The sequence below is a fragment of the Manis javanica genome, chromosome 6, assembly GCF_040802235.1.
Source record: "Manis javanica isolate MJ-LG chromosome 6, MJ_LKY, whole genome shotgun sequence".
NCBI classification, from domain to species: domain Eukaryota; kingdom Metazoa; phylum Chordata; class Mammalia; order Pholidota; family Manidae; genus Manis; species Manis javanica.
In genome coordinates, this window is record NC_133161.1 from 94,124,842 (window position 1) to 94,152,525 (window position 27,684).

General features: G+C 37.5%; 1 protein-coding gene across 10 annotated transcripts in view; it reads left to right on the forward strand.

The window, feature by feature from the left end:
• SUGCT (succinyl-CoA:glutarate-CoA transferase) overlaps window positions 1–27,684 on the forward strand; it is a 777,770-nt gene that overhangs the window by 13,741 nt on the left and 736,345 nt on the right. For all 10 annotated transcript variants that reach the window (XR_012132408.1, XM_073239072.1, XM_073239068.1 and 7 more), the window contains exons 2-5: window positions 4,033–4,084; window positions 4,733–4,806; window positions 21,249–21,334; window positions 21,860–21,910. Coding sequence is in view for 9 of the 10 variants with exons in the window: in XM_073239072.1 (XP_073095173.1) it covers window positions 4,033–4,084; window positions 4,733–4,806; window positions 21,249–21,334; window positions 21,860–21,910 (263 nt within the window). In the remaining variant the exon portion in view is untranslated. The remainder of the gene's footprint in view (window positions 1–4,032; window positions 4,085–4,732; window positions 4,807–21,248; window positions 21,335–21,859; window positions 21,911–27,684) is intronic.

Sequence of the window (27,684 nt, forward strand, 5' to 3'; positions counted from 1 at the left end):
TCCGGTGACTCACATGTTCTGCATCCTCTGCATGTCCCGGAATGACTGTAAAGGCACTGTGAGTATTGATTTTAGGGTGACAAATAAATGTTAGTGATTAGTCAAATCACAAATACAGACGTTGTGGATAATGAGAATAGATGAGGCTGCCGCAGTGCATGCAAACAGTGAAGCAGGGAAAACTGCAGAGTGGTGATGTTCATCAACACATGCAGGGGCTGCACAGCAGAATGATACTTATTCTGTTGCTTATGAATTAATATATATTTTTTAAATTTTTTAAAATCAAAGTTTACATATACTTCAGATCTACAAGGTTAATGAAGAAAAACAGTGCTCCCTTGTGCCTCTCTGCCCCTTCCCTTTTCCCAGAGACAACAAATTTCAATTCTTTTAGCTGTTTGTTTAGTTTTTACCTCCAAATCTCTATATAACATGATGATAATGCTACTTCTTGATTCTGTTTTTAAGCATTATCTGTAGTGATAAAGACTAGGTTTCTTTCTTCACTGTTTCAACAAACACACATACACTTTCCATCTTCCGAAATCATAAATTTTGCTAGGTCAGTATTCAATAGTTGTGTTGTTATGCTTGTACAATTATTATGCATATTATGATTTAATTGCTGCTCTTACACATCTTTTTATTTTCCCTTATGTTAATATTTGTCTGGCTTCTTTATTTGCTTTTCAATATCTGTCCTTAATTCCCCACTGTATGATAAGTATAAATCTTTCAGCCATTGCATTAGTATCTTTTTTACAATCATCCTGAGGATTCCTTTTGCCCCTTTCTTCCTTTAGAGTCCCCCATTTTCTGGACCCCATATCTTCTTATTTATTGTTCTTTTTTTTTTTGGTGGAATGGAACATATCTTCTAGATGTAATTTTCCCAAAAAAGGATGTATGGGAGGTAAAGTTTTTGAAAACTTGCATGATTGAGAATATTCTTTTTTCTACCCTCATACATGATTCATGGCTTGACTGAGTGGAATTTAAAATAAAATTAATTTCTCCTCTCAAAATTTAAAAGTTTTTGTTCCATTTTTATGTTTTAGTTTCCAGTATTGTTGAGGAAAGCTGAGGTGGAACTCGACAAAGTTAATACTAGAAGTTGTAAGCTAAGCAATCTTCTTGTAGGTGGGCAGAAAGCCCTTTGAGGTGGAATCTCTGTTTCTCTCACAGGCCCTAAAACAGAAATGTTCTTGGTTTGTTCAAGAAACTGCAAGAAGGTTAATGTAACTGGAGAAGAGTGAGAGCGAGAGTGACAGGGAATGAGGGTGGGGGGGCAGCCATGGGCCAGGACGAGCAGGTCTGGGGCCATGGTTAGATGTTGGATTTCATTCTGAGTTTGGTAGAAAGCCATTAGAGGGATCTGAGCAGGGAAACATTACATGTTTTACATTTCAGGCATATCACTACGGCTAGTACAGTAAACTATCTCTGCCATAAGCCATGGTATCTGTTTTTCTACTGCTGCATAACAAACCACTTCTCAACTTAGTGGTTTATTTTTTTCTCTGAGTTCTGTGGGTGCTCTGCTGGACTTACCTGAACTTACTCAGTGGCTGGATCCTGGTGCTGTAAGATGGCTTCACCCACATGTCTGGGGCCTCAGCTGGGATGGTAGCAATGGCTGGGATGGCTGAGCCTCTGTCCTTTTGTTCTTTCATCTTGTGCTTTTTCATATGAATGTGCAAGTGTTCCAGAAAGTCAAGCCTTAATATGCAAGCACTTACCCACCTCTGCTGACATCAAATGTGCTGTTGCCCCATTGGATAAAACAAGGCAAATGTTTTAGCCCAGAGTCAACATGAAAGGGAAATACCCAAAGGTGTGGATATCTGGAAGTGAGATTCATGGAGCCATTGCTGTAACAATGTGCCACATTAAACATTGCTTTATCAGCTCTCCTTTTTCTGATCCTTTGCTCATCAGTTTGTCTTCTTAAGTATAATTTGATTTCCCAGTTAAGTGTGCTTCCAAGAAAATAATGCAGTTGCCACATGGACTTTACATATTTCTTCTTGCTGTGACAGCAATTTCTTACTGTTAAACAGTACATTGGCTTATTTCAAGACAGAATACCCAGTCCAGTATTCCCTAGTAGAGCAGTGTGGTCTGGGGACCTCCTAGCTAAGAATCATTGTATCCCTTATGATCCACCTCAAGCCTATGATGGTGTATGTGTAAATGCATGACTTCTGTAACTCTCATTTTTAATCCACTGGTGATGGAACTACAATGAAGTTTTTAAGAAATGTATTGAACTAAGCAACTTTCATTGTTGCTGGGGGAATGCAAAATGGTATAGCCACTTTGGAAGACAGAGTGGAAAATGAAACATACTCTACCCTTCTATCTAGCAATTGTACTCAAATGAGTGGAAGTTACCCAAATGAGCTGAAAATTTATTATGTATACAAAACCACACGATGCTTATAGAGCTTTCTTCATAACTGCTAAACCTTGGAAACAACCTAGATGTCCTAGTATAAATAAACTCTAGTTTGTCCAGGGAATGGAATGTTATTCAGTACTGAAAAGAAATGATCTTTCAAGCCATGGAGGAAACTTAAATGCACATTACTAAGTGAGAGAAGCCAATCTGAAAAGGCTACATACTATATGATTCCAACTATATGTTTTGAAACAGGCAAACTATGGATACTGTAAAAACATAGGTTAGCAGGGGTTAGAGGGGAGGAAGGGGTGAATAGGTGGAGCACAGAGGATTTTTAGGGCAGTGAAACTACTCTGTGTGATACTATAATGATGCATACATACCATTGTGCAGTTGTTCAAACCCATAACATATACAACAGCAAGGGTGAATAGTGTAAACTATGGACTTGGGATGATAGTGATGCATCAGATGTAGATCCATCAATTGTTAGTGGGGGAGGCTATGCATGTGTAGGGGAAAGGGGCATGTGGGAATTCTCCCTACTGTCTGTTCGACTTTGCTGTGAATCTAAAACTGCTGTAAGAAATAAAGTCTATTTTTAAAAAGATGTATTGAATTATAGTTCATTTTCCCCCAAAAGTTAGCTTGATTTCAGGCATTATGATCTAAATTTTGTAAGCTATTTGGCTAGAATTTGACTTTGTGATTTAATGTTAATGTTAAATATTTTAAGTGAATTATGGATGTGATTATTCACCTATCTACTTATTTTAATAGCTCTTATCGTGAGCTATATATTATATATATATTCATATTATATATATATACTTTAAAGCTCTTGTCGTTATAGCTCTTTTTCTTGAGAAAAAGAAAATATGCATATGATTGTAAATTGTTTAATAAAAACTTTTAAAATGCATTATTTTATCCCTGTTTTAAATGTAGAACAAATATGCAGAGGTCTTTGTTGTTACCTTTTTGTTGTTTAGTTCAATTTTTGTTTTTTTTTTAAAGACTTAGTTTTTTTAGAGTAGTTATAGGTTCACAGCAAAATTGAGAGGAAGGTGCAGAGATTCCCCCTGTCCCCCTGTCCGTATACATGCACAGCATCCTTTATTATAAAACTCCCCCTCAGAGTGGGATATTTGTTACAATGGATGAACCTACCTGGACAGGTCATAATCACCCAGGGTCCGTAGTTTACCTTAGGGCTCACTCTTGGTGTTGAATGTTCTGTGGTTTGGACAATGATAATGAGTTATATCTATCATTATGGAATCATACAGAGTATTTTTAGTGCCTAAAAATCCTCTATGCTCAGCCTATACATCCCTCCCTCCTTCCACTTTTTATTTTTCATTAGATAAACCATTTTATATGTAGTTTTGGACTTTACTAATTGGGTGTAATCTGGTACCAGAGGCTTTCATTTTTACCCATTGACTTAACTGTGTCTCAAATCAAGGTTTCTGAGTTACATTTAAAGCAGAAATATTGTGAAGGAAAAAATACTTCTTTTGGTAGTAATAGAGATTACTTAAAACAGAATATGAAGAATTCTGCTTTCTTCCTCCTGAAAATTAGTAACTAAAACTGTTCAAATATTTTATGTGTTTTGCCAGATACTGAAAATATGAAGCCATTGAAGGGTGTAAAAATTCTTGATCTAACAAGGTTTGTATTGGTTTATTTCTGTTTTTGTGATTTTTTTTCCTTCCTCAAAAAAGCATTCATTTATTATTTGAATTTTAAGAGGATGTGTATATGCGGATTATCAAAATTTTGGAAAGGAAAAAGAAAAGAATTTCTGTAATGTCATCATTCTGAGAGACAATTCGTATAATATTTATGCATTTTTTCCTATCTGCATATCTCTTCATAATTTTTAGAAATGAAAATTGGAACTATATTAATATTAGTTTACCCACATTTTAAACATAATGTTACACTTTGAATATTTTCCCATATCACTCAAAATTCAAGAAAAACAAGATGATATTTTATTTATTGTTGTCACATAATTACTCATCCCCCCAATATTTCCCTTTTATTATAGTAGTCTTCCTTGTATGTAAATTTTTGCTTAAGGAAATCTTTCAATTTCCTCCTTAGGACAGAATTCTGAAAGTAGAATTACTCCATCTAAAGGAATATACTTCTTAAAGCTCTTGATACATATGACCAAATTATTTTTTTGAACAGTTATGACAATTTTAATTCTTACTAGCATTATATGAGCTTGTCTGTTGTTGGACTGTTAAGAAAAGAATATAAAAATCTTCAAGATGGTAATTAATGTGTTTATCATTGTTAACATTGTAGAGTACTGGCAGGACCTTTTGCAACTATGAATTTAGGAGATCTTGGAGCAGAAGTTATAAAAGTGGAAAGACCAGGTAAAGCTATTGATGCCTTTGAAACATAGAAGCAAGCTAATAAATATTTTATATAGGTCTTTAAATATCCATGTACCTGTATATGGGATGAGGAGAGAATTAAAATGAAATGATTATTTTCTGTTCTCCTTCCTTTATTTCCCTCTAGACCTATACTAATGATCTCTTTCTGCTCTTTGTGCCAAAGCCCAAGGCTTAAGCCAGGTCCTTCCCATGTGCCTGAAAGCCTTTGGTAGAAACTGTGATGGAACATGTAATAATGATGCCAACAACATTTATCATAGGGCCAGGCATAGTTCTAAGCACTTTGTCTATGTTAATTGTATTAAATAATCTTTTTGACAACCTTTTGAGCTGATATCATTGTTCCTCGATTATAAATGAGAAGACAGACACAGAGAGATAAAGTAATTTGTCCAAAGTCACACAGCTAATAAGGAATATCCAGGTAGTAAGCTCTGATCCTGGCCTCCTTAGGCCCACAAAGCCTTGCTGTTGAGACTGAGCTTAGAGTTGGCCTGACCACACACCTCACTCTGGGGTGAAGGGAAGGCAAGGACAAGGGTCACAAGGAATGGGTAAAAGGAAGAAGTAGGGCACAGACAGAGAGAAGGACAAGGAACCAACATCCATCAGTAAAGGACCCAAATATCCCAACCTATGTCCTTTTCTATTTCTGATGAAAGAAACATTTTCTCATTTTATAACTGATGGACACTGATGGACACTTAGGTTGCTTCCATTTCTTGGCTATTGTAAATAGTGCTGCAATAAACATAGGGGTGCATATGTCTTTTTCAAATTGGGCTGCTGCATTTTTAAGGTAAATTCCTAGAAGTGGGATTCCTGGGTCAAATGGTATTTCTATTTTGAGCTTTTTGAGGAACCTCCATACTGCTTTCCACAATGGTTGAACTAATTTACATTCCCCCCAGCAGTGTAGGAGTGTTCCCCTTTCTCCACAACCTCACCAACATTTGTTGTTGTTGTCTTTTGGATGGTGGCGATCCTTACTGGTGTGAGGTGATATCTCATTGTGGTTTTAATTTGCATTTCTCTGATGACAAGCGGTGTGGAGCATCTTTTCATGTGTCTGTTGGCCATCTGAATTTCTTCTTTGGAGAACTGTCTGTTCAGCTCCTCTGCCCATTTTTTAATTGGATTATTTGCTTTTTGTTTGTTGAGGTGTGTGAGCTCTTTATGTAATTTGGATGTCAACCCTTTATCGGATCTGTCATTTATGAATATATTCTCCCATACTGTAGGATACCTTTTTGTTCTGTTGATGGTGTCCTTTGCGGTACAGAAGCTTTTCAGCTTGATGTAGTCCCACTTGTTCATTTTTGCTTTTGTTTCCCTTGCCGGGGGAATATGTTCATGAAGAAGTCACTCATGTTTATGTCCATGAGAGTTTTGCCTATGTTTTTTTCTAAGAGTTTTAAGGTTTCATGACTTACATATAGGTCTTTGATCCATTTCAAATTTACTTTTGTGTGTGGGGTTAGACAGTGATCCAGTTTCATTCTCTTACATGTAGCTGTCCAGTTTAGCCAACGCCAGCTGTTGAAGAGACTGTCATTCCCCATTGTATGTCCATAGCTCCTTTATCGTATATTAATTGACCATATATGTTTGGGTTAATGTCTGGAGACTCTATTCTGTTCCAATGATCTGTGGCTCTGTTCTTGTGCCAGTACCGAATTGTCTTGATTACCGTGGCTCTATAGTAGAGCTTGAAGTTGGGGAGTGAGATCCCCTCCACTTTATTTTTCCTTCTCAGGATTGCTTTGGCTATTCGGGGTCTTTGGTGGTTCCATATGAATTTTTGAACTATTTGTTCTAGTTCGTTAAAGAATGCTGTTGGTAATTTGATAGGGATTGCATTCAATCTGTATATTCCTTTGGGCAGGATGGCCATTTTGACGATATTATTTCTTCCTAGCCAGGAGCATAGGATGAGTTTCCACGTGTTAGTGTCCTCTTTAATTTCTCTTAAGAATGTCTTGCAGTTTTCAGGGTATATTCTTTCACTTCCTTGGTTAGGTTTATTCCTAGGTACTTTATTCTTTTTGATGCAATTGTGAATGGAATTATTTTCCTGGTTTCTCTTTCTATTAGTTCATTGTTAGTGTATAGGAACACCTCAGATTTCTGTGTATTAATTTTGTATCCTGCAACCTTGCTGTATTCCAATATTAGTTCTAGTAATTTTGGAGTGGAGTCTTTAGGGTTTTTTATGTACAGTATCATGTCATCTGCAAATAGTGACTGTTTGACTTCTTCTTTACCAATCTGGATTCCTTGTATTTCTTTGTTTTGTCTAATTGCAGTGGCTAGGACCTCCAATATTATGTTGAGTAACAGTGGGGAGAGTGAGCATCCCTGTCTTGTTCCCGATCTTAGAGGAAATGTTTTCAGCTTCTAGCTGTTCAGTATGATGTTGGCTGTAGGTTTTTCATATATGGCCTTTATTATGTTGAGGTACTTGCCCTTTATACCCATTTTGCTGAGAGTTTTTATCATGAATGGATGTTGAATTTTGTCGAATGCTTTTTCAGCGTCTATGGAGATGATCATGTGAATTTTTGTCCTTCTTTTTGTTGATGTGGTGGATGATGTTGATGGATTTTTGATTGTTGTACCATCCTTGAATCCCTGAGATGAATCCCACTTGATCGTGGTGTATGATCCTTTTGATGTATTTTTGAATTCGGTTTGCTAATATTTTTTTTGTTTTTGTTTTTTTGTTTTTGTTTTTTTTACAACAATAGCAATATTTATTTTGAAAGGTAATCCAAGGTTTCCATACAGCAGATATTAGCAACTTCCAACACAATCTCTAGGAATAATTCACAGTTCTAAACCATGCTTTAGGAAAACATTTCCTGTACAAACAGTTAAGTATTTAAAAAAGCACAAGTTATCTTAACATTCCAACAATTATTATACATACAGCAAAGTAGAAAAGTACAGAAGCTCAGTCATTATCAGAACCAAATTCCATGTCTTTTATGGCAGCAGGTCCATCTTCCTCTCACATCATTGCAACCCTTTAAGTAAGCCAGTTTAAGAACATTAGCCCCATTGCTAACAATACACTCAGCAAGGAATAGTGTAAATTAAGTAAACTATCAATACTTGCTTTAATACACAATAAAACACCTCCATACTGCTTTCCACAATGGTTGAACTAATTTACATTCCCACCAGCAGTGTAGGAGGGTTCCCCTTTCTCCACAGCCTCGCCAACATTTGTTGTTGTTTGTCTTTTGGATGGCAGCTATCCTTACTGGTGTGAGGTGATACCTCATTGTAGTTTTAATTTGCATTTCTCTGATAATTAGTGATGTGGAGCATCTTTTCATGTGTCTCTTGGCCATCTGTATTTCTTTTTTGGAGAACTGTCTGTTCAGTTCCACTGCCCATTTTTTAATTGGGTTATTTGTTTTTTGTTTGTTGAGGTGTGTGAGCTCTTTATATATTCTGGACGTCAACCCTTTATCGGATCTGTCATTTTCAAATATATTCTCCCATACTGTAGGGTTCCTTTTTGTTCTATTGATGGTGTCTTTCGCTGTACAGAAGCTTTTCAGCTTAATGTAGTCCCACTTGCTCATTTTTGCTGTTGTTTTCCTTGCCCGGGGAGATATGTTCAAGAAGAGATCACTCATGTTTATGTCTAAGAGGTTTTTGCCTATGTTTTTTTCCAAGAGTTTAATGGTTTCATGACTTACATTCAGGTCTTTGATCCATTTTGAGTTTACCTTTGTATATGGGGTAAGAGAATGGTCCAGTTTCATTCTCCTACATGTAGCTGTCCAGTTTTGCCAGCACCATCTGTTGAAGAGACTGTCATTTTGCCATTGTATGTCCATGGCTCCTTTATCAAATATTAATTGACCATATATGTTTGGGTTAATTTCTGGGGTCTCTAATCTGTTCCACTGGTCTGTGGCTCTGTTCTTGTGCCAGTACCAAATTGTCTTGATTACTATGGCTTTATAGTAGAGCTTGAAGTTGGGGAGTGAGATCCCCCCTACTTTATTCTTCTTTTTCAGGATTGCTTTGGCTATTCGGGGTCTTTGGTGTTTCCATATGAATTTTTGAATTATTTGTTCCAATTCATTGAAGAATGTTGCTGGTAATTTGAGAGGGATTGCATCAAATCGGTATATTGCTTTGGGCAGGATGGCCATTTTGACGATATTAATTCTTCCTAGCCATGAGCATGGGATGAGTTTCCATTTATTAGTGTCCCCTTTAATTTCTCTTAAGAGTGACTTGTAGTTTTCAGAGTATAAGTCTTTCACGTCTTTGGTTAGGTTTATTCCTAGGTATTTTATTCTTTTTGATGCAATGGTGAATGGAATTGTTTTCCTGATTTCTCTTTCTATTGATTCGTTGTTAGTGTATAGGAAAGCTACAGATTTCTGTGTGTTAATTTTGTATCCTGCAACTTTTCTGTATTCTGATATCAGTTCCAGTAGTTTTGGAGTGGAGTCTTTAGGGTTTTTTATGTACAGTATCATATCATCTGCAAATAGTGACAGTTTAACTTCTTCTTTACCAATCTGGATTCCTTGTATTTCTTTGTTTTGTCTGATTGCCGTGGCTAGGACCTCCAGTACTATGTTAAATAACAGTGGGGAGAGTGGGCATCCGTCTGGTTCCCGATCTCAGAGGAAATGCTTTCAGCTTCTCGCTGTTCAGTATAATGCTGGCTGTGGGTTTATCATATATGGCCTTTATTATGTTGAGGTACTTGCCCTCTATTCCCATTTTGCTGAGAGTTTTTATCATGAATGGATGTTGAATTTTGTCAAATGCTTTTTCAGCATCTACGGAGATGCTCATGTGGTTTTTGTCTTTCTTTTTGTTGATGTGGTGGATGATGTTGATGGATTTTCGAATGTTGTACCATCCTTGCATCCCTGGGATGAACCCCACTTGGTCATGGTGTATGATCCTTTTGAAATACTGTTGAATTGTGTTTGCTAATGTTTTATTGAGTATTTTTGCATCTACATTCATCAGGGATATTGGTCTGTAATTTTCTTTTTTGGTGGGGTCTTTTCCTGGTTTTGGTATTAGGGTGATGTTGGCCTCATAGAATAAGTTTGGGAGTATTCCCTCTTCTTCTATTTTGTGGAACACTTTAAGGAGAATGGGTATTATGTCTTCTCTGTGTGTCTGATAAAATTCTGAGGTAAATCCGTCCGGCCCCGGGGTTTTGTTCTTTGGTAGTTTTTTGATTACTGTTTCAATTTCTTTGCTTGTAATTGGTTTGTTTAGCTTTTGTGTTTCTTCCTTGGTCAGTCTTGGGAGGTTGTATTTTTCTAGGAAGTTGTCCATTTCTTCTAGGTTTTCCAGCTTGTTGGCATATAGGTTTTCATAGTAGTCTTTAATAATTCTTTGTATTTCTGTGGAGTCTGTTGTGATTTTTCCATTCTCATTTCTGATTATGTTGATTTGTGTTGACTCTCTTTTTCTCTTAATAAGTTGGGCTAGAGGCTTATCTATTTTGTTTATTTTCTCAAAGAACCAGCTCTTGGTTTCATTGATTTTTGCTATTGTTTTATTCTTCTCAATTTTGTTTATTTCTTCTCTGATCTTTATTATGTCCCTCCTTCTGCTGACTTTGGGCCTCATTTGTTCTTCTTTTTCCAGTTTTAATAATTGTGATGTTAGACTATTCATTTGGGATTGTTCTTCCTTCTTCAAGTGTTCCTGGATTGCTATATACTTTCCTCTTAAGAGTGCTTTCGCTGCATCCCACAGAAGTTGGGGCTTAGTGTTGTTGTTGTCATTTGTTTCTATATATTCCTTGATCTCTATTTTGATTTGTTCATTGATCCATTGATTATTTAGTAGCATGTTGTTAAGCCTCCATGTGTTTGTGAGCCTTTTTGTTTTCTTTGTAGAATTTATTTCTACTTTCATACCTTTGTGGTCTGAAAAATTGGTTGGTAGAATTTCAATATTTTGGAATTTACTGAGGCTCTTTTTGTGAGCTAGTATGTGGTCTATTCTGGAGAATGTTCCATGTGCACTTGAGAAGAATGTATATCCTGTTGCTTTTGGATGTAAAGTTCTATAGATGTCTATTAGGTCCATCTGTTCTAGTGTGTTGTTTAGTGCCTGTGTGTCTTTACTTATTTTCTGCCCGGTGGATCTATCCTTTGGGGTGAGTGGTGTGTTGAAGTCTCCTACAATGAATGCATTGCAGTCTATTTCCGTCTTTAGTTCTGTTAGTATTTGCTTCACATATGCTGGTGCTCCTGTATTGGGTGCATATATATTTAGAATGGTTATATCCTCTTGTTGGACTGAGCCCTTTATCATTATGTAGTATCCTTCTTTATCTCTTGTTACTTTCCTTGTTTTGAAGTCTGATATTAGTACTGCAACCCCTGCTTTCTTCTCACTGTTGTTTGCCTGAAATATGTTTTTCCATCCCTTGACTTTTAGTCTATGCTTATCTTTGGGTTTAAGGTGAGTTTCTTGTAAGCAGCATATAGATGGGTCTTGCTTTTTTATCCATTCTATTACTCTATGTCTTTTGATTGGTGCATTAAGTCCATTTACATTTAGGGTGACTCTTGAGAGATATGTACTTATTGCCATTGCAGGCTTTAGATTCGTGGTTACCAAAGGTTCAAGGTTAGCTTCTTTAGTATCTTACTGCCTAACTTAGCTCGCTTATTGAGCTGTTATATACACTGTCTGGAGATTCTTTTCTTCTCTCCCTTCTTATTCCTCCTCCTCCATTCTTCATATGTTGTGTGTTTTGTTCTGTGCTCTTTTTAGGGGTGCTCCCATCTAGAGCAGTCCTTGTAGGATGCCCTGTAGAGGTGGTTTGTGGGAAGCAAATTCCCTCAGCTTTTGCTTGTCTGGGAATTGTTTAATCCTGCCATCATATTTAAATGATAGTCGTGCTGGATACAGTATCCTTGGTTCAAGGCCCTTCTGTTTCATTGCATTAAGTATATCATGCCATTCTCTTCTGGCCTGTAGGGTTTCTGTCGAGAAGTCTGATGTTAGCCTGATGGGTTTTCCTTTATAGGTGACCTTTTTCTCTCTAGCTGCCTTTAAAACTCTTTCCTTGTCCTTGATCCTTGCCATGTTAATTACTATGTGTCTTGGTGTTGTCCTCCTTGGATCCTTTCTGTTGGGAGTTCTGTGTAATTCCATGGTCTGTTCGATTATTTCCTCCCCCAGTTTGGGGAAGTTTTCAGCAATTATTTCTTCAAAGAGACTTTCTATCCCTTTTCCTCTTTCTTCCTCTTCTGGTATCCCTATAATATGAATATTATTCCTTTTGTATTGGGCACATATTTCTCTTAGTGTTGTTTCATTCCTGGAGATCCTTTTATCTCTCTCTATGTCAGCTTCTATACGTTCCTGTTCTCTGGCTTCTATTCCTTCAATGGCCTCTTGCATCTTATCCATTCTGCTTATAAATCCTTCCAGGGATTGTTTCACTTCTGTGATCTCCTTCCTGACATCTGTGATCTCCTTCCGGACTTCATCCCACTGCTCTTGCATTTTTCTCTGCATCTCATCCCACTGCTCTTGCATTTTTCTCTGCATCTCATCCCATTGCTCTTGCATTTTTCTCTGCATCTCTGTCAGCATGCTCATGATTTTTAGTTTGAATTCTTTTTCAGGAGGACTGGTTAGGTCTGTCTCCCTCTCAGGTGTTGTCTCTGTGATCTTTGTCTGCCTGTAGTTTTGCCTTTTCATGGTGATAGAGATAGTTTGCAGATCTGGTACAAGTGACCACTGGAAGAGCTTCCCTTCTTGTTGGTTTGTGGCCTTCTCCTGGGAGAATAGCGACCTCTAGTGGCTTGTGCTGGGCAGCTGTGCGCAGACAGGGCTTCTGCTTCCTGCCCAGTTGCTTTGGGGTTTATCTCTGCTGTTGCTGTGGGCTTGGCCTGGCTGGGGCTGTTCCTCCAAAATGGTGGAGCCCCGTTGGAGGGGGAGCGGCCGGGAGGCTATTTATCTCCGTAAGGGGCCTCTGTGCTCCCTGCTGCCCAGGGGGTTAGAGTGCCCAGAGATCCCCAGATTCCCTGCCTCTGGTCTAAGTTACCTGTCCTGCCCCTTTAAGACTTCCAAAAAGCACTCTCCAAACCAAAACAACAACAGCAGCAATGAGAGAGGGAACAGAAAGGAAAAAAAAAAAGGAAAAAACACGCGATTTTTTTTTTTTTTTTTTTTTTTGTCCTCAGGTGCCGTTCCCAGGCACCCGCTCACTGGTCCTGCTGCCCTGTCTCCCTAGCACCAGGGTCCCTGTCCTTTCAAGGCTTCCAAAAAGCACCCACCCACCGGTCCCGCAGGGAAGGAACGCTCGATATTCTTTGTCCTCAGGCGCTGGTCCCAGGCACCCGCTCACCAGTCCCGCCGCCCTGCCTCCCTCGCACCGGGGTCCCTGTCCCTATAAGGCTTCCAAAAAGCACTCGCCAAAAAGAGAGAAAAAAAGGGGAAAAATGCGCGATTTCCTCCGTCCTCAGGTGCCGGTCTCAGGCACCCGCCCACCAGTCCCACAGGGAAAAACACGCGATATTCTTTGTCCTCAGGCACCGGTCCCAGGCACCCGCTCACCAGTCCCGCCGCCCTGCCTCCCTAGCACCAGGGTCCCTGTCCCTTTTAGGCTTCCAAAAAGCACTCGCAAAAAAGAGAAAAAAAAAGGGGAAAAACGCGCGATTTCCTCTGTCCTCAAGTGCCGGTCTCAGGCACCCGCCCCCCGGTCCCGCAGGGAAAAACGTGGGATATTCTTTGTCCTCAGGCGCCGGTCCCAGGCACCCGCTCACCAGTCCCGCCACCCTGCCTCCCTAGCACCGGGGTCCCTGTCCCTTTAAGGCTTCCAAAAAGCGCTCGCCAAAAAGAGAAAAAAAAAAGGGGAAAAACGCGCGATTTCCTCCGTCCTCAATCGCTGGTCTCAGGCACCCGCCCGCCGGTCCCGCAGGGAGAAATGCGGGATATTCTTTGTCCCCAGGCGCCGGTCCCAGGCACCTGCTACCGGTCCTGCCACCCTGCCTCCCTAGCAACGGGGGCCCGTCCCTTTAAGGCTTCCAAAAAGCACTTGCCAAAAAAAAACCGCTCGGTTTCTTTCCACCCGCCGGGAGCCGGGGGGAGGGGCGCTCGGGTCCCGCAGGGCCGGGGCTTGTATCTTACCCCCTTCACAAGGCGTTGGGTTCTTGCAGGTGTGGATGTGGTCTGGATGTTGTCCTGTGTCCTGTGGTCTCTATTTTAGGAAGATTTTTCTTTGGTATATTTTCATAGCTCTATGTGTTTTTGGGAGGAGATTTCCACTGCTCTACTCACTCCGCCATCCTGGCTCCGCCCCCCAGTTTGCTAATATTTTGTTGAGTATTTTTGCATCTATGTTCATTAGGGATATTGGTCTGTAATTTTCTATTTTGGTGGAGTCTTTGCCTGGTTTTGGTATTAGGGTGATGCTGGCTTCATAGAATGAGTCTGGAAGTATTCCCTCTTCTTCTATTTTTTGGAAAACTTTAAGGAGAATGGGTATTATGTCTTCTCTGTATGTCTGATAAAACTCCGCGGTAAGTCTATCTGGCCTGGGAGTTCTGCTCTTGGGTAGTTTTTTGATTACTGCTTCAATTTCGTTGCTGCTAATTGGTCTGTTTAGATTTTGTGTTTCTTCCTTGGTCAGTCTTGGAAGGTTGTATTTTTCTAGGAAGTTGTCCATTTCTTCTAGGTTTTCCAGCTTGGTAGCATATAGTTTTTGTAGTATTCTCTGATAATTCTTTGTGTTTCTGTGGGGTCCGTCGTGATTTTTCCTTTCTCATTTCTGATTCTGTTGATCTGTGTTGATTCTCTTTTTCTCTTAATAAGTCTGGCTAGGGGCTTATCTATTCTGTTTATTTTCTCAAAGAACCAGATCTTGGTTTCATTGATTTTTTTCTATTGTTTTTTTCTTCTCAATTTTATTTATTTCTTCTCTGATCTTTATTATGTCCCTTCTTCTGCTGACTTTAGGCCTCATTTGTTCTTCTTTTTCCAATTTCAATTATTGTATATTTAGACTATTCATTTGGGATTGAACCTTCCTTTTTTAAGTATGCCTGGATTGCTGTATACTTTCCTCTTAAAACTGCTTTTGCTGCATCCCACAGAAGTTGGGGCTTTGTGTTGTTGTCATTTGTTTCCATATATTGCTTGATCTCTATTTTTATTTGGTCGTTGATCCATTGATTATTTAGGAGGATTTTGTTAAGCCTCCATGTGTTTGTGAGCCTTTTTGCTTTCTTTGTACAATTTATTTCTAGTTTTATACCTTTGTGGTCTGAGAAGTTGGTTGGTAGAATTTCAGTCTTTTTTAATTTACTGAGGCTCTTTTTGTTGTCTAGTATGTGGTCTATTCTGGAGAATGTTCCATGTACACTTGAGAAAATGTGTATCCTGTTGCTTTTGGGTGTAGAGTTCTGTAGATGTCTATTAGGTCCATCTGTTCTAGTGTGTTGTTCAGTGCCTCTGTGTCCTTACTTATTTTCTGTCTGGTGGATCTGTCCTTTGGAGTGAGTGGTGTGTTGAAGTCTCCTAAAATAAATGCATTGCATTCTATTTCCTCCTTTAATTCTGTTAGTATTTGTTTCACATATGTTGGTGCTCCTGTATTGGGTGCATATATATTTATAATGGTTATATCCTCCTGTTGGACTGACCCCTTTATCATTATATAATGTCCTTCTTTATCTCTTGTGACTTTCTTTGTTTTGAAGTCTATTTTGTCTGATACAAATACTGCAACACCTGCTTTTTTCTCCTTGTTGTTTGTGTGAAATATCTTTTTCCATCCCTTGACTTCTGGTCTGTGCATGTCTTTGAGTTTGAGGTGAGTCTTTTGTAAGCAGCATATAGATGGGACTTGCTTTTTTATCCATTCTATTACTCTGTGTCTTTTGATTGGTGCATTTAGTCCATTTACATTTAGGGTGATTATTGAAAAATGTATACTTATTGCCATTACAGGCTTTAGGTTCGTGGTTACCAAAGGTTCAAAGTTTGCTTCTTTACTATCTTACTGTCTAACTTAACTTGCTTAGTGAGCTATTATAAACACAGTCTGATGATTCTTTATTTCTCTCCCTTCTTATTCCTTCTCCTCCATTCTTTGTATGTTAGGTTATTTTTTTGTGTGTGTGTGCTTTTTTGTATTTCCTTTGACTGCTATTATGGGTAGTTGATTTTATTTTTTGCCTTTAGTTAGTATTTGATTGTTCTGCTTTCTTTGCTGTTATTTCATTTTCTCTGGTGACATCTGTTTAGCCTTAGGAGTGCTTCCATTTAAAGCAATCTCTCTAAAATACCCTGTAGAGGTGGTTTGTGTGAGGCAAATTCCTTCAACTTTTGCTTGTCTGGGAATTGTTTAATCCCTCCTTCATATTTAAATGATAATCGTGCTGGATTCAGTATTCTTGGTTCAAGGCCCTTCTGTTTCATTGCATTAAATATATCATGCCATTCTCTTCTGGCCTGTAACATTTCTGTTGGGAAGTGTGATGATAACCTGGTGGGTTTTCCTTTGTAGGTGGCCTTTTTTCTCTCTCTGGCTGCCTTTAATACTCTGTCTTTGTCCTTGATCTTTGCCATTTTAATTATTATGTGTCTTGGTATTGTCCTCCTTGGGTCCTTTGTGTTGGGAGTTCTGTGTGTTTCCGTTGTCTGAGAGGCTATTTCCTCCCCCAGTTTGGGGAAGTTTTCAGCAATTATTTCTTCAAAGACACTTTCCATCCCTTTTTCTCTCTCTTCTTCTGGTACCCCTATAATGTGGATATTGTTCCTTTTGGATTGGTCACATAGTTCTCTCAATATTCTTTCATTCCTGGAGATCCTTTTATCTCTCTCTGTGTCAGCTCCTCTGCATTCCTGTTCTCTGGTTTCTATTCCACTAATGGCCTCTTGCATCTCATGCATTCTGCTTTTAAGTCCTTCCAGAGATTGTTTTATTTCTGTATTCTCACTCCTTAGCTCCTGCATATTTGTCTGAAAGTCCATCAGCATGGTTATGACCTTTATTTTGAATTCTTTTTCAGGAAGATTGGTTAGGTCTATCTCCTCAGGTTCCCTCTCAGGGGAGGATGCCTGTGTGATTCTGGTCTGAACCAAATTCTTCTGCCTTTTCATGGTGATGGGCAGATGTTGCATGTGTCAGCTGGGAGAACAAAATCCCTTACTGCTTGCTCCTTGCATTCCTCTCCTGGGAGAACAGCGACCCTTAGCAGCTTGTGCTGGGCAGCTGCACGCAGACGGGGTCTCTGATTCTTGCCCGGGTCGCTGTGGCACTGTGCACAGCCGCTGTCGGCATGGCCGGCCTCAGGCTGCTGCTCTGGTATGCTGGGCCACACTGGAGGGGGAACGGCGGGAGGCTGTTTATCATCATGAGGGGCCTCAGAGCTGTGCTGTTGCCCAGGGGGTTAGGTTGCCCAGAGTTCCCTGGGAACTCAGCTGCTGGGCTGAGTGTGCCGGGATGCTTCTGTCCAGCTGTGACATCCCTGTCCGTTAAGACTTTCAAAGAGCACACACTTTTCTTCTGTCCCAGGGGCACTTTCTGCGGGGACCCACTCGCAGGTTTTACTGTTCCGTTTCCCTAGTATCCAGCACCCCATGCAATGTGTGTCTACGCTCCCAGTGCAGATGACTAGGTCTGGGTATTTAGCAGTCCTGGGCTTCCTCTCCCTCCCTGCTCTGACTCCTCTCCTCCCACCGGAGCTGGAGTGAGGGGTGTGCTCGGGTCCCACCAGGCTGTGGCTTGTATCTTGCTCCCTTCGTGAGGTGCTGGGTTCTTGCAGGTGTGGATGTAGGTTTTCCTGTATCTTCTGGTCTCTCTTTTAGGAATAGTTGTATTTGTTGTATTTTCAAAAATATGTATGGTTTTTGGAGGAGATTTCTGCTGTCCTACTCATGCCGCCATCTTGGCTCCTCTGTTTTGGGTTTTTGAGATAGTTTTTCAGCATAGGTAAGAGGAAAAGTGACTTGGTAGTATTTTCAAATTTCAGCAGAGAATGAGTCTCCTCCGAGTCCACTTCTCCAGTTCTTAAGTAAAATTTGGTTGTAGTTTTTGATGTAGGACTCTGATTATTTTTATTTGTGTAATCAAAGAGCATATCAAGCTTAAGTATATATTTTCTTCTTTTTTTAGAATCAGTTGAGTGTAAACTGTATGCATGTAGGGCCAGGCAGGTAACCTAATTGAGTGAAGTGGCTGGGGCCAGATAACAAATGCTGCTGCTGATATTCTGGGATTGTCCCAGTAGGCAGGGGTGAGGGCAGGAGGGTGATCTGTTCTCTTTCGTGTCTGCTTTGCCCAGAGCTGGGTCTGGGACATGGTAGGTGCCCAGTAAGTATTTGCTGAATGATTAGTGTGTTGAAATATCATTTAAGAAAGGCAGTCTGAATTTTTATATGAGGTCTCCAGATTTTGAAGTCATGGCAGCTAGTTAAACACTTTAAATTGTGTAATAAAACACGTCTCTCAAACTGCCAGTGTTAACAATTTGTGACCTATAGCCCTTGTTTCCTGTCCTGTGCACCAGCACTGATCCTTGGGCCTTTGAAACCCTGGATATGTACCAAGGACAGGTGGGGCAGGAAGCTGTTGTAGGCCTCCAGTTTAGATTTCTGGCATAATCTCCACCTGAGAGATGAATGTCAACATTTAAAATAATGATTGAATTACCTTATCATGGCATTTGCTTCATTAAAAAATTTTTTTAATGTGGTGGGAACTTTAAAAAAAATTGAAGTGGTTGGGCTTTCTCTTGATTCTGAGAGGTCTGTCTGATCCTGAGGATAGAGATTCACACATATGTTTTCTATGAAGCCTCTAACTGGCTTGTTACTGGGAAATTGCCTTTGTAGGCTCTTGTAGATCCTTTTCTCTCCCTGTTGCTTGTGTATGCTCTTCTGTTTAATACTTACCATTTATTGTTTTGTGATATTGGTTCATCTCCCATGAGAACTAATGTTTCTTTATTCCTCTATCCTCTGTCCTCTGTTTCTCTTGGATTAAAAAAATTTTTAAATAAATGATTCTATTCTTTAGCCTCTGTTTTGTTTTCTAAAAGGCTATTTTTCTTGATCAGTTTCAGTGAGTCAAGTCTAATGGGCTAATAAATTAATTAAATCATTTCAATGAGATTAGAAGTGAAATTAACTCATTCACAAATGCTGACCATTTTGGGTAGCTAATGGTAAATATTGTTAGTGCAATTGCTTATGTCATGATTAACTTCTTTAATTAGTATTTAATCAGAACCTATAAAATTGTTAAGTGATACCATTTTATGCTATTTAATTGTTAGCATTTTCTGTTGATTCATTTAAATTCATTTTCTGGGTTCTATTTACATTTTCTAGCAGTTGTGTTTTGTGCAACTTTTTTATTGAAATATTGTTGATATACAATCTTATGTTAGTTTCAAATATACAACATAGTGGTTCAGCAGTTACCCATATTATTAAATCCTCACTCCCACTCGTGTGGTTTCTATCTGTGTGCAGACAAATTTTTTCTGTAACTTTATAGTGTTGTCTTTGAATCAAACATAAATGCATTTCAGAACCACTTGAAGTAGATGTCCAGAATAAAATACCCTATTTTTTGATGGTTTTAAACTTTTACTTTGAAGCAAGATTCTAGGTGATTCAAGTATTATAAAGGAGCATTTTAAATTCACTGAATTTGCTCTTCATTAATTTTTTTTTCTTTTTAAATTTGTTGTCACTACAGAGATTCTTCCAGTTTTATGGAGAAGTAACTGATATACATCACTGCTTAAGGCATACAACACTATGGTTTGATATACACACATTGTGAAATTATTACCACAGGTTCAGTTGGCATCCATCTTCTCATATAGATAAAATAAGAAAAGAAAGAAGAAAAGAAAAAAGGAAAACAATTTTCTTCTTGTGATGAGAACTCTTAGGGTTTATTCTCTTAACAGCTTTCCTATTTATCACATGGCAGTGTTATTAGCTATAGTCATCATGTTGCACATTGCATTACTAGTACTTATTTATTAATCTTATGATGGGCAGTTTGAATCTTTTCACCACCTTCCTTCAGTTCCCCCTCCCTGTCTCTGGTAACCACAGGTCTGATCTCTTTTGTTATGAGTTTGTTTTGAAAGATTCCACGTGTGAGATCAACAGTGTTTTTCTTTTTTTGCCTGACTTACTTCACTTAGCATAATTCCTTTGAAGTCCATCCATACTGTTAGAAATGCTAGAGTTTTCTCATTTTTTAGGCTGAATAATGTTCCATTTGTATATATATGTGTAAATATATATACATTTATATACAAACACACACACACACACAAACACCCCTCTCCCACATAATTTCCTTATCCATTCATCCTTTGATGGACATTTAGGTTGTTTCCATGTCTTGGCTATTGTAAATAATGCTGCTCTGAACATGGAAGTGCATTTTTGAGTTAGTGTTTTCATTTTATTTGGATATATTCCCATAAATGGAATTGCTGGATCTTATGGTAGTTTTTAAATTTTTGAGAATTCTCTGTATCATTATCTGAAGTGACTGTACCAATTTACAGTCCTCCCAGAGTGCATAAGGATTTCCTTTTCTCCATGTCCACACCAACATTTGTTATCTCATGACTTTTTGGTGATAATCCTTGTAATAGACATGAGATGATATTTCTGTGGTTTTAATTTGCATCTCCCTAATGACTAGTGATTTTGAGCATCTTGTCCTGTACCTGTTGGCCTCTTATATATCTTCTTTGGAGAAATGTCTCTTCAGGCCCTTTGCCCAGGTTTTACCTGGGTTATCGTTTTTTCTTGATACTGAGTCAAATGAGTTCTTTAGATATGTTTTGGATATTAACCCCTTATCAGCTCTGTTTTGCAAATGTTTTCCCCATTCCTTTGGTTGTCTTTTCACTTTGTTCATGGTTTCTTTTGTTGCGTGGGAACAGTTTAGTTTGATGTGGTTCTTCTTGTTTATTTTTGATTTTGTTGCTTATGCTTTCGGCGTCATGTTATTCTGGTTTAAATAATATTTAACAAAAATCTTTTGCAGACTCAACATTTTCTTTGTACATTTAATGCCAAGAAACACAGAAAGAGCTGACTGGCTTTCTTGCCAAAAAAAGAGTAATCTTTCCCTCAAATTTGCCATGTAGTAAATCTAAAGACTGCCAATATGGTATTTCCTTCTGGATTTGGATGTTCAGGGATGGGTTGGAAGGATTCAGTGATCACCATAAATGGTGAAGAGTCTGGACAGTCCCAGCGCAGCCCTGTGTCCCCTCCAGGTTGATAGTTCCGCTCACCTGAGCTGGTCTTGTTCAGGCACCTGTGAATGTATAGGATGAGTGAACCTGTTGGTTTGAAATCTCTCATGATGTTTGGAGTTAAAAATTAAAAGTTCACACTGTTGTTTTCAGGAGCTGGTGATGATACACGAACTTGGGGGCCACCTTTTGTGGGGACAGAAAGTACTTATTTTCTCAGTGTTAACCGAAACAAAAAAGTAAGAATATCATTATTTTTTATGCTTTCTTTGTGTAATTCTCTTATAATAACAAAGTTTTTGATATCATCCTGGCTTGTTTGTTTCTACCCTTTTTTGTAGTATAACATTTCAAATTAGGTTAAATTTTATTCATTCACCATTACCATACAGAAACAGTAGAACTTTTTACTAATCTTCCTTCTCAACTAATTTAAAACATTTCATGAGAATTGATAATCGTTTGTAATGCAAATAGTTTTATTAAAGAGAAAAATCAGTTGATTTTTTCCATTTGTTACTCCTTTGAAGATTGTTCATTGTTACTCTTTTGAGGATTGCTCATTACAATTTGGATTTTTTTTTTACTATAATCATTGCTATCATCTTAACATATCCATATTGCAAAGTAAATCAATAAAGATGATTTGAATGTTTCTTTATGAGGAAAATATATTTGCTTCAGGGAGAGAATCTATGGTATGAATTGTCAGTGATAAGAAAAACTTTATGATACTATTCTAATGTATATATTTTAATTTTTAGAGCATAGCTGTTAATATCAAGGATCCAAAAGGGGTGAAAATCATCAAAGAGGTATAGTATGCTCTATGGAAGGCATCATACCCGCTAGGTTGTAATTAGGGATTTAAACATCAGAGAAAAGGTATTTTAAAACTTTATTTCATTGACAATCTATAATTTTGCTGTAAATGCTATTAAGATTTTAACTTTACTTTTATAGTAAGTATAATTTGGTTTGTAATCTATTGTATATTGTCTATAATGTTTCTCCATACTTGAGAATGTTAGTACTAGCTACTATGGACTGAGTGCCTACATTGCATCAGATCCCAGACTTGAGCACTTTACTTACATTATCTCCTCAAATCCTCAGAATCTGACTTATAAATGAGGTATTAGAATCTGCATTTTCACAGGAGGTAAGTGAATCTCATGAGGCTTAAGTGATATTCCAAAGGTTACATAGCTATTAAAGGGAAGAGCTGAAATTTGAACCCTGGGTCACCTCACTGGTGAGCCCAGCTTTTTCTAATGCCTGTTCACATGGCAGCTATGTTCAGACCTGATTTTGGCATCTTTCCTTGGGGGGCAGGTTTGCATAATGGTTGGGGGCATACCCTAGCATTGGAATCCGCTGGGATTCATATCTTGCCTTCTCTACTTAGTAATTATGTGACTTCAGGTAAATTTCTTAACTTCTTTATGCCTTAGTTTCTTCATCAGTAAGATGGAGGATAAGAATAGTACTTCTTAGGGCTGTTGTTAGAATTGACCTAATATGTGTAAAGTATACAGAAGAATGCCTGCCTTTGTCAGCACTCATTAGCTTTACTAGCCATTATTATTGTTTCCAATGCACATGAAGTTGGATTCATCATGTGAGACAAAACTTGCTTACTATCCTTGTTAAAGGTTAAAATCTAATCGTAAGGATGTAGATCTGCTTGATGATGAGAACCAAATCCCCAAATTTGTTTTATACCAAAGCATCAATTTTAGCAGCATTATTTTGCTTCTACTATCCTTATCTATCTGGCTGATTGATAGATAATTTCTTTTAATTATTAAGATCAGAATTAGTGACCATGCATTTGGTTCTGTTGGATCAATCCAGCAGATTTAGAATTTTGGTTTACTAGATATAGTCTGCCTTGTTTTCCTATATCTTTTCCAAAGTGTAACCTAGGTTTTTTTTTTTCATTTGAAGCTTAGTTTGATTTTTTAAAATTGTTTTCTATTATTGTTGCTTAGCAATATTTTTCTACAGTGGCTACCCTCACTTGCACCCAACTCCCATCGCCTTCATTCTCAGGTCCTTTTTTTTATCTTCTCCTTGGTAGTTATTATTTTTTATCTAGGAGATTGTTCTTTCCTTAATTCTTCTCCTTCTGTTCTGGGTTTCTCAGTTCCCTCTTCAGTGTTCAGAGTTCCTACTTCTTTGCTTCCGTATTGGAACATTTTGGTATTTTACCTTGAATAGTCGAGGTTTCAGGTTTGATTTAACAAAAACCTTACCTTTTCATTAGGGCTTCTCGAAGAGGCAGTATTAGGTGGGATTTGTACTCCTTGCTATGAAGACATCAGTGTACATTTGAATATTTTAGGCTTACAGGGAAAAATCTGACCAAAATAAATGAATTGCTGGGATTTCCTTCTCACTGTGTTTGGGATCCTGCCCGTGTCTTCTATCAGACTATAACAATTAAAAATTAAGTTTGATCATGGGCTGACTTTTCTTCATGTCTGATTGATAACAATAAAGTACATTTCTACTCATATTAAAGGTAAGTGGATTGCCCAGTAACATTATTCATGTCTATTGCTTTCAGCTAGTAATACCTTTCATGAGTTTCATATCTTACTACCCTGAGGAAAAATTGTTTTTTTGCCTAGTCTTAGTTTTTTTTTCTGGCATTGGTTTCTCTTTTGGCTTTAAGAGTAGCAAAACAACCTCTGCATTGAAGACCTTGGTGGTTGTGATTCTAGTTTACAGAAGCAGTTCCAAAGCATTATACAAAGCAACCTGCTGGATACCTGAGAGCTGCAAAAAGTATGACTCCTTTTTTACTAAGCTAACCAGAAACAGGTTCTGTGAAAAACCTCTGTTTAGAAAATCTCTGTAGAGCCTGGTGTTTTCATGGCAATATGATGTGCTAAGTTTCTAACACCATGATTGATGTTTCAAATAATTCTCTGTGTTAATTAGTTGACAGTCTCAGTGGCCATACTGTGCACATGTATAATGGTCAACAGAGAACAATGTCATAGTTTTACTTCCCTGTAACATTTTATTATGAAAAATTCAAACATACAGAAAAGTTGAAAGAATAGCATAGTGAACTCTCATTTACCCTATGCATAAATGCAATAATTTTGACACATTGCTCTATTTGCTTATTTACATATGTATTCGTGTGTGTGTGTGTATGTAATTTTGACCTATTTGAAAGTGAGAGATACCATGAAACTTTGCCCTTAAATCCTTCGAAATACATTTTCAATGAATAAGGACATTATCCAACACAACATTTAAAAATTATTTTATGATTTCTTTTCTCACAAGCATGGTTAAATTGTCATCATTCTGTCCTCCATTTCAGATTTTACTCATCCAGTCTGTTCCTAAATTATATCTAATAAAGAGAATTCAGAATTAGGTACTCTGTATTTCAAATTGATTTTAGTTCTTATTGACTCTGTGACTGGAAGAAATATATATATATATTTTTCCCTTTCAGAAAGAAAAAATGGTGCATTCTCTAACTCATACAGAATTTTGCTTGTTTTTGGGCCAGACTCTAGAATAGATTGCTGGTGATTTGTGAGCACCTAGGCAAGGAAGAGGTGATTGCTGGTAATACTGGGATCCAGTCTTTTTTCCCCCTCAGTTTATTTCCTAGTAGATTATTGTATCAGGGAAATGCAATATATGTTAGGTCTCCACTAAAGCAGTTGACTTGTACAGTACTTGTGGATTGTATAGAGATCAATATAACTCAGAGGAAAATTTTTGTCGGCTCTGATTTCAGTACTGTTCTGTTCAGAACTTTTATGAATGACTTAGCTAAAGCTATAGGTGAAATACATGTTGAAATGGGTGAACATCCTAAAACAGAGGGAGAGAGAATATGTTGTATGATGCTCACTAAGAATCAATATCTAGTGGCTAGTACATATTTAAAATAATTATTTATATGATGAAGAAAAGAATAATTTCTGTCCTATACACTTTTCCAGGGATATTTTATCAATAAACTTCATAAGGCGTACATATTGAGTTCTTGGGTAATCATAAAAACTACTGGATATCTTTATTATTAGAAAACTGTAACTCTTAAACTCAACTTTTCCCTATTTTTCTTATAATAGACCCAGACTACATGGTATTCTGTAGGTAAAAAAATTTTAGTTGAAATTTTTTTTTCTTGTTATACAAGTAATACTTGTTCATGGGCAAAAAAGATCAATATTTTAGTGTATCATATCAAATCTCTTTTTGCCCTTGTATACTCATTCCTCCCTGCCCCAAAATAAGATAATACCATGTATATTTTTTAATCTACTTCTTTCAGTTACTTAAAATATTTTTAATTCTTTTCTATTGCATAATTTATTCATTTTGTTTATTCTCTTGTCATATTGAAACAGTGAATTTGTGGTCCATCTGATGCTTATATGGATTGAAATATGACTTAGTATTTCGTAGGAGTCTAAAAATACAAATATCCTACGTGATTAAACTTTTTTATTGTGGTAAAACATTTATAAAATAAAAATTCTCATTTTAACCATTTTTAAGTGTATAAGTGAGTGACATTAATTACATTCATAATGTTGTGGAAATTTTAACTGCTGTTTCCAAAATGTTTCTATGCCTCAGACAGAAACTCTGCATCCATTAAGCAATAACTCTTCTTCCCTCTTCCTTAAGCTCTTGGTAATCTCTAATTTTACTTTCTGTCTCTACGAATTTGTCGATTCTGGATATTTTATATAAATGAAATCATACAATATTTGTATTTTTGTGTCTCATTAATTTCACTTAGCTTAATGTTTTCAAGGCTCATCCATGTTGTAACATGTATCAGAGCTTCATTCCTTTTTGGGGCTGAATCAGTCTGCTTAATGGATGAATACATTTGCCTCTCAACGGCCAGTTGAACTGTTTCCCCCTTTTGGCTATTGTGAATAATGCTGCAATGAGCATTTGCATACAAGTATCTGTTTTAGTCCCTGTTTTCAATTCTTTTGGATATGTACTTAGGAGTGACATTGCTGGGTCACAGGATAATTCTGTGTTTAATTTTCTGAGGTTCCACACAGGGTTTTTTAAAATTAAAAATAATTTAGTAAATTCCACTTGCATAAGGACCTATATGGTGCACCATGCAGAACATAAGCTGCAAGATATGACCAGTGTAGAAGGTCAGATGTTTGATGTAGTTTGTTTTCTTAAGTGCCTGCAGGACAGCCTTGTAAGTAGAAAATAGGGGCTCAGAAAATAAATCGGAGTGTTACTGTAGTTTTGTGTTTAATACTAACACCCCCACCCCCACTAAGCCCCCAAGCAATATTTGGTAGAACCACTAACAGTAAATACATGCATCTTTACTGGGACTCTCCCTGGAGCATGCTGCATGGGGTTGCCTACATGAGAAGCAGCTCAAATATTGTTTAGCACTTGAAATTTGGAAAAGATGGCTATGTGGCTTGAGATTTGGGGTGCATCCTTAACCCTTTCTATCTATGTTTTACATCTGAATTATATTTATTGTTATTCTTATGACAGGTGGTCACCTGGGCCTCTTACTGCCCTTCTTTCAGGAGCTCTGTAGGATAACAGCTTATTTCTTTGAGATGTCTTCTAAGGTCCCTTCTCCGTCAGATTTTATAGAGTCTGACATTTCCATATATATATTCCAAATTTGGTGACACAATTAACAGGCAGGCCCTCAATTTATTTACATGTCTGCATCTGAAGTTTATGTTAATTAAACTGTATCCATCTACTGCAGAGGTTGGTGAACTATGGTGGGTCAAATCAGGTTTTTGTATGGCCCATGGACTAAGCATGGATTAAAAAATTTTAAAGATTATTAAAAATAAGTAAGATATGTGACAGGCAATGTAAGTGGCCTGCAAAGGCTAAAATATTTATTATTTGACCTATTTCGGAAAAACTTTGCCTACCCCAATCTAGAGTCTTATTCTATTACATTAGTTCATGTATGTGTGAATATATCTAAATCTATGTCAACATGGCAATTAAAATTTTATTGACTAGTTATTAAGCACTTGGATGTGTTCAGGAATTACTGTAATGAATTTCTCTAGGTGATCTAGTATTATTTTTAAAAGATATGTCATCACAATTGAAATTTTGAAAAGAATTTTGAGGTAAATTGGTTCATTGTCCTCTGATTCCCACAGCAGTGATCTGGGAATCAAAATCTGGGTCTTGTTTCTGACAGCTACTGATTCACTTATAGTTTAATAGTTTTTTAAAAGAAAACAATGGTTCATTAAGTACATTTAAAACTCTTTGGAAAGAAAACATATGAAAAGTATGGAAGCATTTCAGAAACATGATTACATGTGTTAAGTATCTTTTTGTGTGTGTTGCAATGAGGACTATTACATGATAAAGATGGAAAGTACTGAAGATATTGTACTTAATTCTTTGTAAATGATTTAAAAGATATTTTTCATATATTTTATATACTTATATTCTAGTTTTCTACTAAACTTCTTAGAATGTATTTGGACCATGTAGCCTAGATATTTCTTGCATTTAACATTTGCGGAATTTATTTAATACTATAGGACTTACTGAAAATTTTAATAGC